The sequence below is a fragment of the Equus caballus genome, chromosome 4, assembly GCF_041296265.1.
Source record: "Equus caballus isolate H_3958 breed thoroughbred chromosome 4, TB-T2T, whole genome shotgun sequence".
Taxonomy (NCBI): domain Eukaryota; kingdom Metazoa; phylum Chordata; class Mammalia; order Perissodactyla; family Equidae; genus Equus; species Equus caballus.
In genome coordinates, this window is record NC_091687.1 from 57,584,182 (window position 1) to 57,597,372 (window position 13,191).

At 36.8% G+C, this 13,191-nt stretch overlaps 1 protein-coding gene across 2 annotated transcripts in view; it reads left to right on the forward strand.

Moving 5' to 3' along the window:
- SP4 (Sp4 transcription factor) overlaps positions 1 to 13,191 on the forward strand; it is a 77,201-nt gene that overhangs the window by 35,180 nt on the left and 28,830 nt on the right. For both annotated transcript variants that reach the window (XM_001497653.6, XM_023639346.2), the window contains exon 4: positions 10,571 to 10,799. In XM_001497653.6, the coding sequence (XP_001497703.1) occupies positions 10,571 to 10,799 (229 nt within the window). The remainder of the gene's footprint in view (positions 1 to 10,570; positions 10,800 to 13,191) is intronic.

The following is a 13,191-nucleotide window of genomic DNA, read 5'->3' on the forward strand; positions in this document are numbered from 1 at the left end:
TCAGTGGCTTTTAGTATATTCACAGAGTTGTGCAACCATTACCATGATCTAATTTTAGGACATTTTCATAACTCCATAAAGAAACCTCAGACACATTAGCAGTCACTCCCCATTTCTCCTCCCCATCCCCCCAGCCCTAGACATACTTGGACATCTTTTTGTGTTTAAGACTGTATAGCCACCTTGGTTTTTTGTTTTCATTCAGGTCATAATAGTTTACAACATTGTGAAATTTCAGTTGTACATTATTTATTAGTCACCATATAGGTGCTCCACTTCACCCGTTGTGTCCACCCACAACCTCTTCCCCCTGGTGACCACTAGACTGTTCTGTTTGTCCCTTTGTTTGTTTATCTTCCACATATGAGTGAAATCTTACAGTGTTTGTCTGTTTCTGTATGGTTTATCTCACTTAACACGATACGCTCAAGGTCCATCCATGTTGTTGCAAATGGGACGTTTTTGTCTTTTTAATGGCTGAGTAGTATTCCATTGTATATATATACCACCTTGTTTGTTTTAAGTCAGATTATAGAGTAACCCAAACCCTATTTCACGGTATATTGATTGAAAATTATTTGCAATGTAAGGAAACATATTTTTTCCTATATATACCTTCAGAAGCCCTTAGACATTTGTTTAGGCAGACTCCAAGTTTAATTTGTAGAGGAAATAAACCTAAATAGGCCAAGTTAAGGATCATTTTAGTATTACTCAGAACAGTAAAAAGTTCCCCTAGCCTTCTGTGGTAAGTTTTATATTATGGAAATCAACAGTTTTTGTTTTTCCTGATCAATTCAAGTAGATAACCTTATTTCTTTGGCTATGTGTAAAAAAAAAATTATGAAACATATGTAGCTAAAATAGTATTTTCAACCTCCTCTTCACTGTTACTAAACAGATTATTTTTGGTGAATTGGTAGTTGGTTAATTTTAGATAGATAGTTGGTTTTGTTTTTCAAGTTTGTGGATGTGTTTTACCTACACGGAAGTGTTACCTTTCATTCACTGCAAGAAAAAAACTTGCAAATCACTTTTTCCATAAGAAATAAGGACCAGTTGGATTATATTTTCTTATCTATCAAATGGAAATATTAATATCTGGTCCACTTACCTCAAAGGGTTGATGCGAAATGCTGAAAGAATCAGATCCGTAACAGAAGGACATGGACAGTAAGTCTGTGCCTTCGTCTTTCATTATTCCTACTTTTTCATCGTGTTCCCATTGTGTTTAAATGTTATTAAGGTGTCAGAATATTTTTTTTTTTATTTTTTTTTTTTTTAAAGATTTTATTTTTTCCTTTTTCTCCCCAAAGCCCCCCGGTACATAGTTGTGTATTCTTCGTTGTGGGTTCTTCTAGTTGTGGCATGTGGGACACTGCCTCAGCGTGGTCTGATGAGCAGTGCCATGTCCGCACCCAGGATTCGAACCAACGAAACACTGGGCCGCTTGCAGCGGAGCGCGCGAACTTAACCACTCGGCCACGGGGCCAGCCCCTGTCAGAATATTTTTAAATGTCATTTATAGCTGACTTCACAGGGGTTGACCAAGCCATATTTCCTCTGGTTTTAAAGTATATGTTAAAATTTATATAACATACAAAATGTTTTCAGCAAATAGGACAGAGGGTCCTTAGTAAGTAGAACTACACAAACTGGAGACCTGAGCCCTAGTAGGTAAGTGGCAAAGGATATGAGCACGCAATTTAGAAAGAGTATTCAGTGGCCAATAAACATTTGAAAAACGTGTTCAGCTTCATTAGGAAGCAAATAAATGCAGATAAAAGCAATAATCAAATATCATATTGAGCCCATTAATTACCAACATTTTTTCCTTTTAAAATTAGTCTTTAATATGCTAGTAATACATGGAAACATTTTCCTTGTTAAAAAATAATGTGCAACTAGTACAAGTCACCTCCTGCTGACTGCACTCCAATCTCAGACTCCTTTTTAGAACTAAGCACTCTTAATCAAGTTTGTTATGTATCGTTTCAGACTTTTTCCCATTTATTTATTATGTGTGAGTGTCATTGCAGGAAACATCTAATACCTGTGGTGGTACATAACATAATACAAACGTCAGTAGCTTTGATTGGTTCATTCGCCTGTATTAGAGGTCTGTCATCAGTTAGTATATAAAGATTTCTCTCATTGTTTTTAATTAGTATAGAACGTTCCTATTGTATAACTAGTCTACAATTATTCAGCTGTTCCCCAGTTCATGGTTACTTAGGTTGTTTCTGATTTTTTACTGTTGGAAACACTCCTGCAATGTATTCGTCCTTTTGTGGTCTATGGAAAAAGAGAGTTAAGCAGAGTGTAAGGGGAATGGGATGGCTGGGCAGGGGAGGCCATAACTTTTAAATAGAGCAATCAGGGTAGGTAGGACACGTTGAGAAGCTAGTATTAGATCAAGGACCTGAAGGAAGTTAGAACATTGAACATATATATTCTGGAGAAAGATCATTCTAGGCAGACAGAACAGAGTGCAAAGGCCTTAAGTTGGGACTATGCCTAGTGTGTTCAAGGCACGATAAGGAGGCCAGCATGGCTGAAGTTGAGTGAGCCAGGAGATGAGATTGGAGAGATGATGGGTGGCCAGTTTATTTAGAACCTTGTAGGCAATTATAAGGTCTTTGGCTTTCATTCTGAATGAAATGGAGCACCAATGTAGGATTTTAAACAGAGAAGTGTTATGATCTGACTTATGTTTTAGAATGATTCTTTTTTTTTTTGGTGAAGAAGATTGGCTCTGAACTAACATCTGTTGCCAATCTTCTCTTTTTGCTTGAGGAAGATTGTTACTGAGCTAACATCTGTGGCAATCTTTCTCTGTTTTATATGTGGGATGCCACCGCAGCGTGGCTTGGCGAGTAGTACATAGGTTCGTGTCTGGGATTCAAACCTGCGAAGCCTGGGCCGCCAAAGTGGAGCACGTGAACTTAACCACTACGCCACTCGGCCGGCCTCTGGAATGATTCTTTGGGAACTATGTTATAAATGAACTTAGAGAACAGGGCTGTGGTGGCAGGGAGACCAGTTGTTGGGAAGCTATCGTAGTAATCAAATAAGAGAAAATGGTGACTTGGGCTAAGTTGCAGGCAGTGGAGGTGGTGAAGAAATGCTTGGATCCTGGATCTGTTTTGAAAGAGCTGTCAGCAGGGAGGGTAATAGAGTTTGAGAGAAAGACAGGAATCAAGAATAAGGAGTACTCCACAGATTTTGATCTAAGCAATTGAAAGTGCAGTTGTATACTAGTCTTAAGACATGTAAAATTCTGATAATGGTCAAATTTATCAGTGTTTTCCTTTGTCCTTTGTTTTGGGGTCTCATTTAAAAAGACCCTGGTAGTTCTGTATTTTCTTCTAATATTTTTTGTTGTTTTGTGTTTTGTTTTTACATTTAGTTTTTTTTAAACCTGTGTGCAGTTTACTTTTGTTAATGATGTGAGGTTGAGATCTAAACTTCCTTGCCCCACCCCCACCAGCACGCACAGTCATATAGACCCAGCCAGTAGTCCCAAGCCGAAACACCTGTTTTTCCTTTCCCTCTGATTTGAGACGTCATTTCTACCATGTACTAAATTTTCCTGTATACATGTTCCTGTTTTAGACCTCTATTCAGTTCTCTCACCCTGTTTCTAAGCCATTACTTCATTGCTTTAATTGCTATAGCTTTGTAACAGAGCTTTTTCTAATCCACTTTTTCAAAATTGTCTTGGCTGATCTTTCACATGTTGAATGAGCTAGTAGAGTTTAATGGAAAATATTAATTTAATTTCTGCTTGCATTTACTTTACATATGGATTGATTTTAGAAAAGTCAACACATTTACAATGAGGATTTTTCTATGTAAGGACATATATTTGTCCATTTAGGTCTTGTTTTATGTCCTTTAGTAAATCTTCTTCCTCAAGACTTTGCACATTTCTAATTGGATTGATTCTTGGGTATTCATGGTTATTGTTGCTGTTGTGAATGGAGTATTTTTTCTTTTGCTTGTTGAATTGATTGTTACTGATATAGGGGGAAACTGTTGATTTTTTGTGTTGATCTTATATTTGGCCATCTTGCTGAAATGTCGTATTTCTTCTAATAATTTGTTGATTTTCTAGAGTTTTTTTCCTCATACAGATCTCTTATTTCTTTATTTTATTGCATTGGCTCACACCTTCAGGATATACAGACTAGTAGAGGTGAGAGAGTAGGAATGACTTTTGTTAAAAACCACAGCAAGATACCAATTTTTTGTCTCTTAAATATTTTTTTAAATCTTACTGAATTTCTCTTGTGCATGAGTGCAGGTGTACTCTCATATACTTTTAGCAGAAATATCAATGAATGCAGCTCTCTGTATATACTCCTATAATTTTGTAATCTGTGTAGAAAGTCTCATGAGTTTTTCATATTCTTTGACCTGGTAATCTCACTTCTAGGACTCTGTCCCTTGGAAGTAATAAGAAAAAATATTTTTGTTCAAGTGGTTCATTATTTATGTTGCTTATATGTTACTTGTAATAATTGTTTCAAAATAACCTAAATGTCTAATACTTGGGTAATGATTTTATAAATTAATAGTATATGTATGTGATGAAGTATTGTACAGCCATTACATTATTTTAAAAGAATGCCAGTAACTTGGAAGCACTTATATTATTAAAGAAATAGAACAGAATACAGAATTGTTTATGTAGAATTGTGTCATTAAAACACACAGAACAAAGATTAGAAGCAAATACACTGAAATCATAATAGTGATAATCTATGGGTAATTAATATATGGATGATTTTATTTCCTCCTTCGTACTTTTCTCTGGTGAGCATGCATTGTTGTTAAAATCAGAAAAAAACGTGTATATATATATGTGTATATATATCTGTAATACTAGTTATATTTATCTTTTTCAGAATAAGTAGAAAGGGAAAAATCTTAGCCTATTCTCTTATTAAATGGCAAATTTAGTTATAATTTCTTTTTTGAAGTTTAATTTATAATACTCTTCAAAAAAGATCTTGCTGAATGTGGATAATGTATTACAGGAGAAATCTGATACCAGAGAGAAAAGAGATACAGTGGTTTCAGGGGCAGGTTGTTGTGATTTATACTCTGGGATGTACTCCAAAATGATCTGAATTCCAGATCAATGAAGCAGGAGAGAATTATGGTCAATGTCCACTTACTCTTTTTCTTACTATCTTGCCACTGATATTTCATGTCTGTTGCAAGCTAGGTGTCAGCTAGTAGCCCTGTGATCTGCTGGCCTACTTTTGTAAGAAAGCTTCTGTTTTTATATGGATTTTAGATTATCATTCACTTTTTTTTTTTTGAGGAAGATTAGTCCTGAGCTAACATCTGCCGCCAATGCTCCTTTTTTTTGCTAAGGAAGACTGGCCCTGAGCTAACGTCTGTGCTCATCTTCCTCTACTTTATATGTGGGATGGCTACCACAGCATGGCTTACCAAGTGGTGCGTAGCTCTGCACCCAGGATCCAAACTGGCGAACCCTGGGCCACCAAAGCGGAACGTGCAAACTTAACCACTGTGCCACCGGGCCGGCCCCACCATTCACTTTATTTAAGAAACATTTATTGAGTACTTCCAGTGTGTTGGGAGCTTTGATAGCCAAAGGACATAAAACCACACAGGGGTCCTCTGTTCTGAGCAGCTTTTGTCAGAAATAATTTGTGATTCATATTGTGATGGAATGAGATGGTTATCTGATTAGAGAAACCAAGAATACTCAAATTCTAACTCAACGAGTCCCCTGAGGTCTCTTAGGGAGCTAAGTATGCTGAAATGCAAGTCTGAGTAATACTTTATTGGTTTGGGTATAGACCCCCTGCCTCAAAATTCAGAGAACCTGGTTAGTCTGTATGGAAGATGCTGTCTTCCTTTACTAGTTTTCCCTTACTCTGCTTTCCCTTCTTCCTCTAAGCTTAAATTCAAGCCTCAGATATTAGTACTGTGTTGAGACAAAAGACCACTCTAGCTGGTGCTAAAGGCAAATGTGCAAGAAACCAAGAGTTTCTCCCAGATACCCATTCTAGATTTTCTTGAGTATCTAGCAATCTAGTATTATGCCACCTAACGAACCAGCTGCCCCCACTTACCTTTGGCCGAGTTTCTGTATTTGAAAAAAGGGAACAGAACAAAAAAAGAAAGGAATAAGAAGGATGGCTTGGTTGCTCCAAGCAGCCTTGGGATGTTTTTACCTCTGGCAGCATGGAAGGAAGAGAAAAGAAGGGTCACCTTCAGTCTGTTCCACCATGATGCTTAGTTACATTACCAAGAAATTTTGAGTGATTTGTAAAGTTATGTTATAAAACAGTTTCACTGGTAACAGAGAGGTTAGAAACTAGAGTTTCAAAAGAGCATTAATAAGTTTTTTCCTTCAGATATTTCAATAATGAAGGTGTTTTATGACTATAATGTATAATTTGTTTCTATAATGACGTCCTTCCCATTATCACCAGCACTGTCATTGGTACAGCTTCTTATATATTTTTTAACATCTTTATCATCAGTTTTTACTTGAGAAATTGGACACAAAGTCATTCCAACAAACCAACTGTTTTTCCTGTGTAACACTTTTTTCCTGTGGTTACTTTTTATTATAGTCCTAACTTTCCTGATTGAATTATAACTAGTAATGGTCTCAATGCAAATTTTATTCTCTAGTTAATAAGTCATGCTCATCCTATAAAAAAAGTTACACTTTAGGAGAAATTCCTGTACTCCTAATATCAGCTCAACACAGTGACATCATCCAGTAACATATGGGTCAATCATTTGTTCATAAGTCTAACATACCTGGGCAATACCTTTTTAGGAATGGAAAACAAAGGGAGGTGTACTTAGCTCCTCAAAGACAACAATATACCATCTAGTTGGAAAGACAAAATAAATAAGCATTTACGGTATACTTTCACCATATAGTTTGTTCACTGATATGATAAAACTATGTATAGGATATTATAGGAAAATAAAGAAGTGATATCTGACCTGGATTCAGAGAGGCACTTATCAGGAAGACTTCCCAAAGGGAATTACACATGAACTGAGTTCTGTAAGATGAACTGGCTTTCGTCAGACCGAGGAAGATGGAGATTTGACATGGGAGAATGTGTTGAGTTCCAGCTGTATTATTCAAAGGCCCAGAGATAATCAAGATGGAACATTAGAGGGAATTGGAGTTCAGTGTAGCTGGTGCTGAGAGTGGGAATGGAGGAGGAGTACCAAAAGATGAAGCTATAAAAGTAAGCAAGAGCTAGATTATGAAGAACTTTATGTACTTGTTGAGAAATGTAGACCTCATTGTGAATGCATTGAGGGCCCATTAACTTTTAGGGGAACGAGATTTGTATATGCAGAATGGAGATTTGAAAGGGCAAAACTGGTATAACAGTGACAAGAACAGGCAGTAGGGATGGAGAAAATGGACAAATTTGAGATATTTTGAATGGGTAGGGTCAACACGGACTACTGATCAGCATAAGTAATATTTATCATGGGAAGAAAACAGCCTTTGGAGTTAACTAGACCTGGGTTTAAATTCCAGCTCTGTTGCTTAGACAGTTCGTCACCTTGGGTGTTTTATGGACCTCTCAGAACCTCAGTTTTCTCAGCTTAAAATTGGGGCAGCAATACTCAACCCATGAGGATGTGAGGGATTAAGTAATATATGTAAGACATCCAGTAAAGTAGTAAGTATAAAATGATAGCCATTGTTGTGGGAGAATGGAGGATATGGAGGGGAGTCAACAATGACTTTCAGGTTTTCTCTTTGGACAGTGAGAAAGAGCTAGTTTAGGAGAGTGGGATAACTCACAGATTGAGAACTTACAGATCTGATTCCTCACACATTGCCCGTGAGAATCTGGGTGGAAATGTTCCCTGGCAGATGACACTAAGAGTATGACATTCCTGAGAGGTATTTGAGCAAAAGGTACAGATTTAGTAGACATCAGCTTACACATAGTAAGTAGTAAAAGTTATGAAAGTGATGAGCTAACCTAATGAGAGAGAAGAAGAGAAGTCAGAACCCTGAAGAGCAGCCTAGGAAAGGCATCGATGTGGGGGTGATTCGGGAAGGAGGAGGAACCCCAGTGGCGAGTAGTATCAGAGAAGCACTAGGGGGAGAGCATTTCAACAAGAGAGTGGGATTAGCAGCTCCAGGTGCTCCAGAGAGGTGAAATAAGATCAAAGGGAAGAGTATCTTTGGATTTACAAACGAAGAAATTGTTAGTTCTGTCATCATTTTAGCAGAATGATGAGTTGGACACCTGATTTCAGTAGTTTGAGGAAAGAATGGGAAAAGAGGAGTAAAGGCAACCAGTGTAGAGAAATCTTTTAAGATTGTGACTTAAGTTTAGATTTAAATGCTGATAAGAAGAGCTAACAGAGAGGAAGGGGTTTCTGAGAATGTAGGGAGTTAGCTCAGGCAGTCAGGTTTCAAGGACAGGGTGGTCAGTGGTGTCAAACGCAAATGCAGCAGAGCAACCGTGTAATGCTCCTTGAGAAAATGCACATTGGATTTGGCTATTAGGAGGGCAGTTCTTTGATATAATGACGAGCATCTTAAATATCATTGCAACCTGAAAGGAAGGACCAATTGTTGTATGAACAGTAGCTGGAAAACTTACGGCCAGAAATATCTCAGGACTTCAGGGGATATAAAGAATACTTGCCAGCTTAAAATACCTGCATCTCCATAGGGACCAAGCTATGAAGACATTATATAGTGCTGGCTGTGATAGAACCTCCATTTCCAGAAATATGTTTTTTGCAGTAAACAGGGAGTATGTGTATCACTGTGCTTCTAGATACACAAGTAGTTTGAATAGTTTTCTTAGCCAAGGTCATTCTTAAGGAATCTGGTTTTACTGGACATGTGAACTTGTATGTGCTCAAAAGATACGTTGAGGCATCAGGATTATACTTCACATTTATGTATTGCTTTACAATTTACAAAGCCTTTACCCATTAGGAAATCAACTTGATTTTCATAAACAACTCTTGAAAGTAGATAGGGGACAGGAATTTTAGGGAGGTAGGCGTTATCGGAGGTGGGGAAATGGAGCATCTCCAAGTGCAGTCAGCAAACAGGACATGAATCCACAACTTTTGACTTTACTTGCATTGCTTTATCTATCATACCATGTGAATTCAAAGAGGAGCAAAAATATAAACTTTAGTAGAAAAACTAAAATATGTATCTGTACTAAAACTGTGACAAAATACATATTTTTTATTTGTATTATGTTATCGATGCTACCAAAGGTTTCAAAGTGTTGTAAATACACAGGAGGGTGAGATTGACTTTGGCTGGGAAAGTCATAGGTTTAATTTTGTTGAGAAAATGTGTTCTATTTTCTCACTTGCTAATTTTTAGTGTCTTTCTTTGTTGCTCCACAATGTTTAAAGTACTACACATTAAGCTTTAAAATAAGCCCTTCTGTTTTATACTTGATACTCACATGTTTGTTTCTGCTACCATATTTTGTTCTTGTATTGCCATCCAACTCAGTGGAGATTGGTAGTAATAATAGCTAACATGTAGTGAACAATTCTGTGCCAGGCACTGTAGTAAGGGGTTTGTAGAAATTAACTTATTTAATCCTTAACATCAACACTCTGAGGTGGGAGCATTCCTTCATAAATTGGTATTTTGTTTTCTGTCCGTTCACATACTTGCCATCCCACACCTGATGGGAAGAAAGTAGAATTGTGTTGAAAGAAAGAAAGAATATATATAGGTGTACCCATGTGGACTTCAAGATCAATTAAACCCATGTAAATAGATGTCCTTTGTCATACTATGTACTGTTTATTGTGTTTTTCCCTAGGTGAAGAAGCCAAGTTGGTATATGTACTAGCCTGAGAGGTGAGGTCTAAGCTATATAACATGAGTGAATAAAGTAATAACAGATCCTAAACATCTGTTTTATGGTGATAGTGACAGTGTGTGATAATCATGGGTGGTTTTGCATTTTAAAAAACGACTTAATGTGTATAATTGAAAAAAGACTCATCACTAAAGAGATATTTGCTTAATTTAAAGTATTAGGAATGAGAAGTGTCCATAAAACTTAATCCTTTGTTTAGTTACTTGTCATTCCTGTATTTTCTTGGAGTGAATGAGATATGTTGCTTACTGTGGAAATGATAATTCTTTGTATTTATATAGCGTCTTTCATCTGAGGATTTCAAAGTGCTTTTCAAATAAAGTCTCATGAATCCTCACGGCACTTCAGTGAGGTAGGTAGGTGGCAAGTATTATTATCTTCATTTTACAGATGGAGAAATTAAGCCACAAGTGGGTTAAATGATTTATGTGTAGTCCCACGAACCAGATATAGAGGCAGCCTGAGCTACTAAAGTAAGAATATTATATTTTAGGAGGATTGGCATAGTATAAATCATTAACCTCTTTACTTTTGTACTTTATGCAGATTATCTATTAGAACAAATATGGTAGCTTTAAAATGTCCACATGGAAATTTTTTTTATCCTTTCTTTAGGAATAGAATACATTATAAAACTCTTTTTTCCCTTCCCCCATTTTTAGGTCAGCAGCAAGGACAAGATGGAGTAAAAGTCCAGCAAGCTACGATAGCTCCGGTGACTGTAGCAGTGGGAGGAATTGCTAATGCAACGATAGGTGCTGTTAGTCCTGACCAACTCACACAAGTGCATTTGCAGCAAGGCCAGCAAGCTTCTGATCAAGAGGTGCAGCCTGGCAAGAGGCTTCGAAGAGTTGCCTGTTCCTGTCCTAATTGTAGGGAAGGAGAAGGAAGGTAAATGCTCTCTTACCAGCTCTCTCTCTCTGGAAGGCGTCAAATAGTAGTTAAAACCGAGCCATTGGCTGCGTACTTTTGATCATTGGACCATCACTAGCTTTGCAGCACGGAAGTTAAGATGTGGCATTGTTATGAAGGAGATTAAACTGAGTTACTCTAGGAATGGGATTTCACTGGTCCTTTACTTTGTACCTTATACTTTTTTTTATGGTTTTCTCTTTTCATTTATTATGTAAAAATTTTAAACAACTTAATGGTGATGGATGCATAACTCTGTGAATATATTAAAAACCATTGAAATGTACACTTTAAATGAGTGAATTGTATGGTGGGTGTGTTATATCAGTTAATGTGTTTTTGTCCTGATCTTAGAGAAAGCATCTAGTCTTTCACCATTAACTATGATATTAGCTCTGGGTTTTTCATATATGCCTGTAATTAAGTTAAGAAAGCTCTCTTCTAGTCCTACTTTGTTGAGTGTTTTTGTCGTGAAAGGGTATTGGATTGTGTCAGGAGCTTTTCTCTGTTGAGATGATCATGTAGTTCCTGTTTTTTATTCTGTCAGTATGGTGTATTACATTAATGGACTGTTGGATGTTAAAGTACTTTTGCTTTCATGGGCTAAATCCAAGTTGGTCGTGGTATATAATTCTTTTAGATGTTTCTAGATTTGGTTTTCTAGTGTTTAGGATTTTTGCATCTATGCTCATGAGAAATATTTGTTGCTTTCTTTTCTTATAATGTCTTTGCTTTTGGTAAGGGTAATACTGGCCTCATAGAATGAGTTGGGAAGTGTTCCGTCTAGTTTTATTATTTGAAAGAGTTTGTGAAGAACTGGTATTAATAAATATTTTGTGGAATTCTCTAGTGAAGCTATCTGGTCCTGGGCTTTTATTGTGGATATTTTTTTGACTACAGCCATGTGTCGCTCAGCAATGGGATGTTAGGCGATTTTGTCATTGTGCGAACATCATAAAGTATGCTTAAACAGACCTAGATGGTGTAGCCTACTACACACTTCTGCTATATGGTTTAGCTTGTTGCTCCTGTACAGCATGTTACTGTACTGAATACTGCAGGCAGTTGTAACACAATGGTATTTGTGTATCTAAACATAGAAAAGGTACAGTAAAAATACACTATAAAAGATAAAACATGGTGCACCTATATAGGGCACTTACCATGAATAGAGCTTGCAAGATTAGAAGTTGTTCTGGGTGAGTCAGTGAGTGAGTGGTGAGTGAATGTGAAGGCCTAGGACGTTACTGGACACTACTGTAAACTTTATAAACACCGTACATTTAGGAAAAGAAATTTTTTTTTCTTCACTAATAAAGAACCTTAGTTTACTGTAACTTTATTACTTTATAAACTTTTTAATTTTTTTAACTTTGACTTTTGTAGTAACACTTAGCTTAAAACACAAACACATATAGCTGTACAAAAATATTTTCTTTATGTCCTTATTCTATAAGCGTTTTTCTTTTCTTTTCTTTTCTTTTTTTTTTTCTTGGTGAAGGAGATTGTCCCTGAGCTAACATGTGTGCCAAGCTTCCTCTATTTTGTATGTTGGACACTGCCTCAGCATGGCTTGATGAGCAGTGTGTAGGCCTGCACCCAGGATCCTAACCTGTGAACCCTGGCTCCCAAAGTGGACCATGTGAACTTAACCACTATGCCACTGGGCTGGCCCTCTTTTTTCTATGTTTAAAATTTTTAATTTTTTTTACTTTTAAACTTTTTTGTTAAAAACTAAGATACAAAAACACACATTAGCCTAGACCCACACAGGGTTAGCATCCTCAATATCACTGTCTTCCACCTCCACATCTTGTCCCACAGCAAGGTCCTCGGGCAATAACATGCCTGGTGCTGTCATCAGCATCACCACAAACATTTGAGTAATGTGTTACACTATGACTTTACAATGGCTATGGTGTCACTAGGCAATAGGAACTTTTCAGTTCCATTATAATCTTCTGGGACTACTGTTGTATACGCAACCCATCCTTATGTGGGGCATGACTGCTAATTCTGTCTCTACTTGTTATGGGTTTTTTCTGATTGATTGTTTTTAAGTCAGTTTTGCTACATTGTATCTTTCTAGGAATTTGTCTATCTCATCAAAGTGATTTCAGTAATAGGCATACAATTCTTCTTGGCATTCCTGTATAATCCTTTTCATTTCTGTAAGGTTGGTAGTGATGTCCCCTCTTTCATTTCTGATTCTGGCAGTTTGGATCTTCTGTATTTTCTTGCTCAGTTTACCTAGAGGCTTGTTAATTTTGTTGACCTTTTCAAAGAATCAGCTTTTGGTTTCATTGATTTTTGTGTATTATTTCTCTATTCTCTATTTCAATAGTTTTTGCTGAAACTACTAATAGTTTTT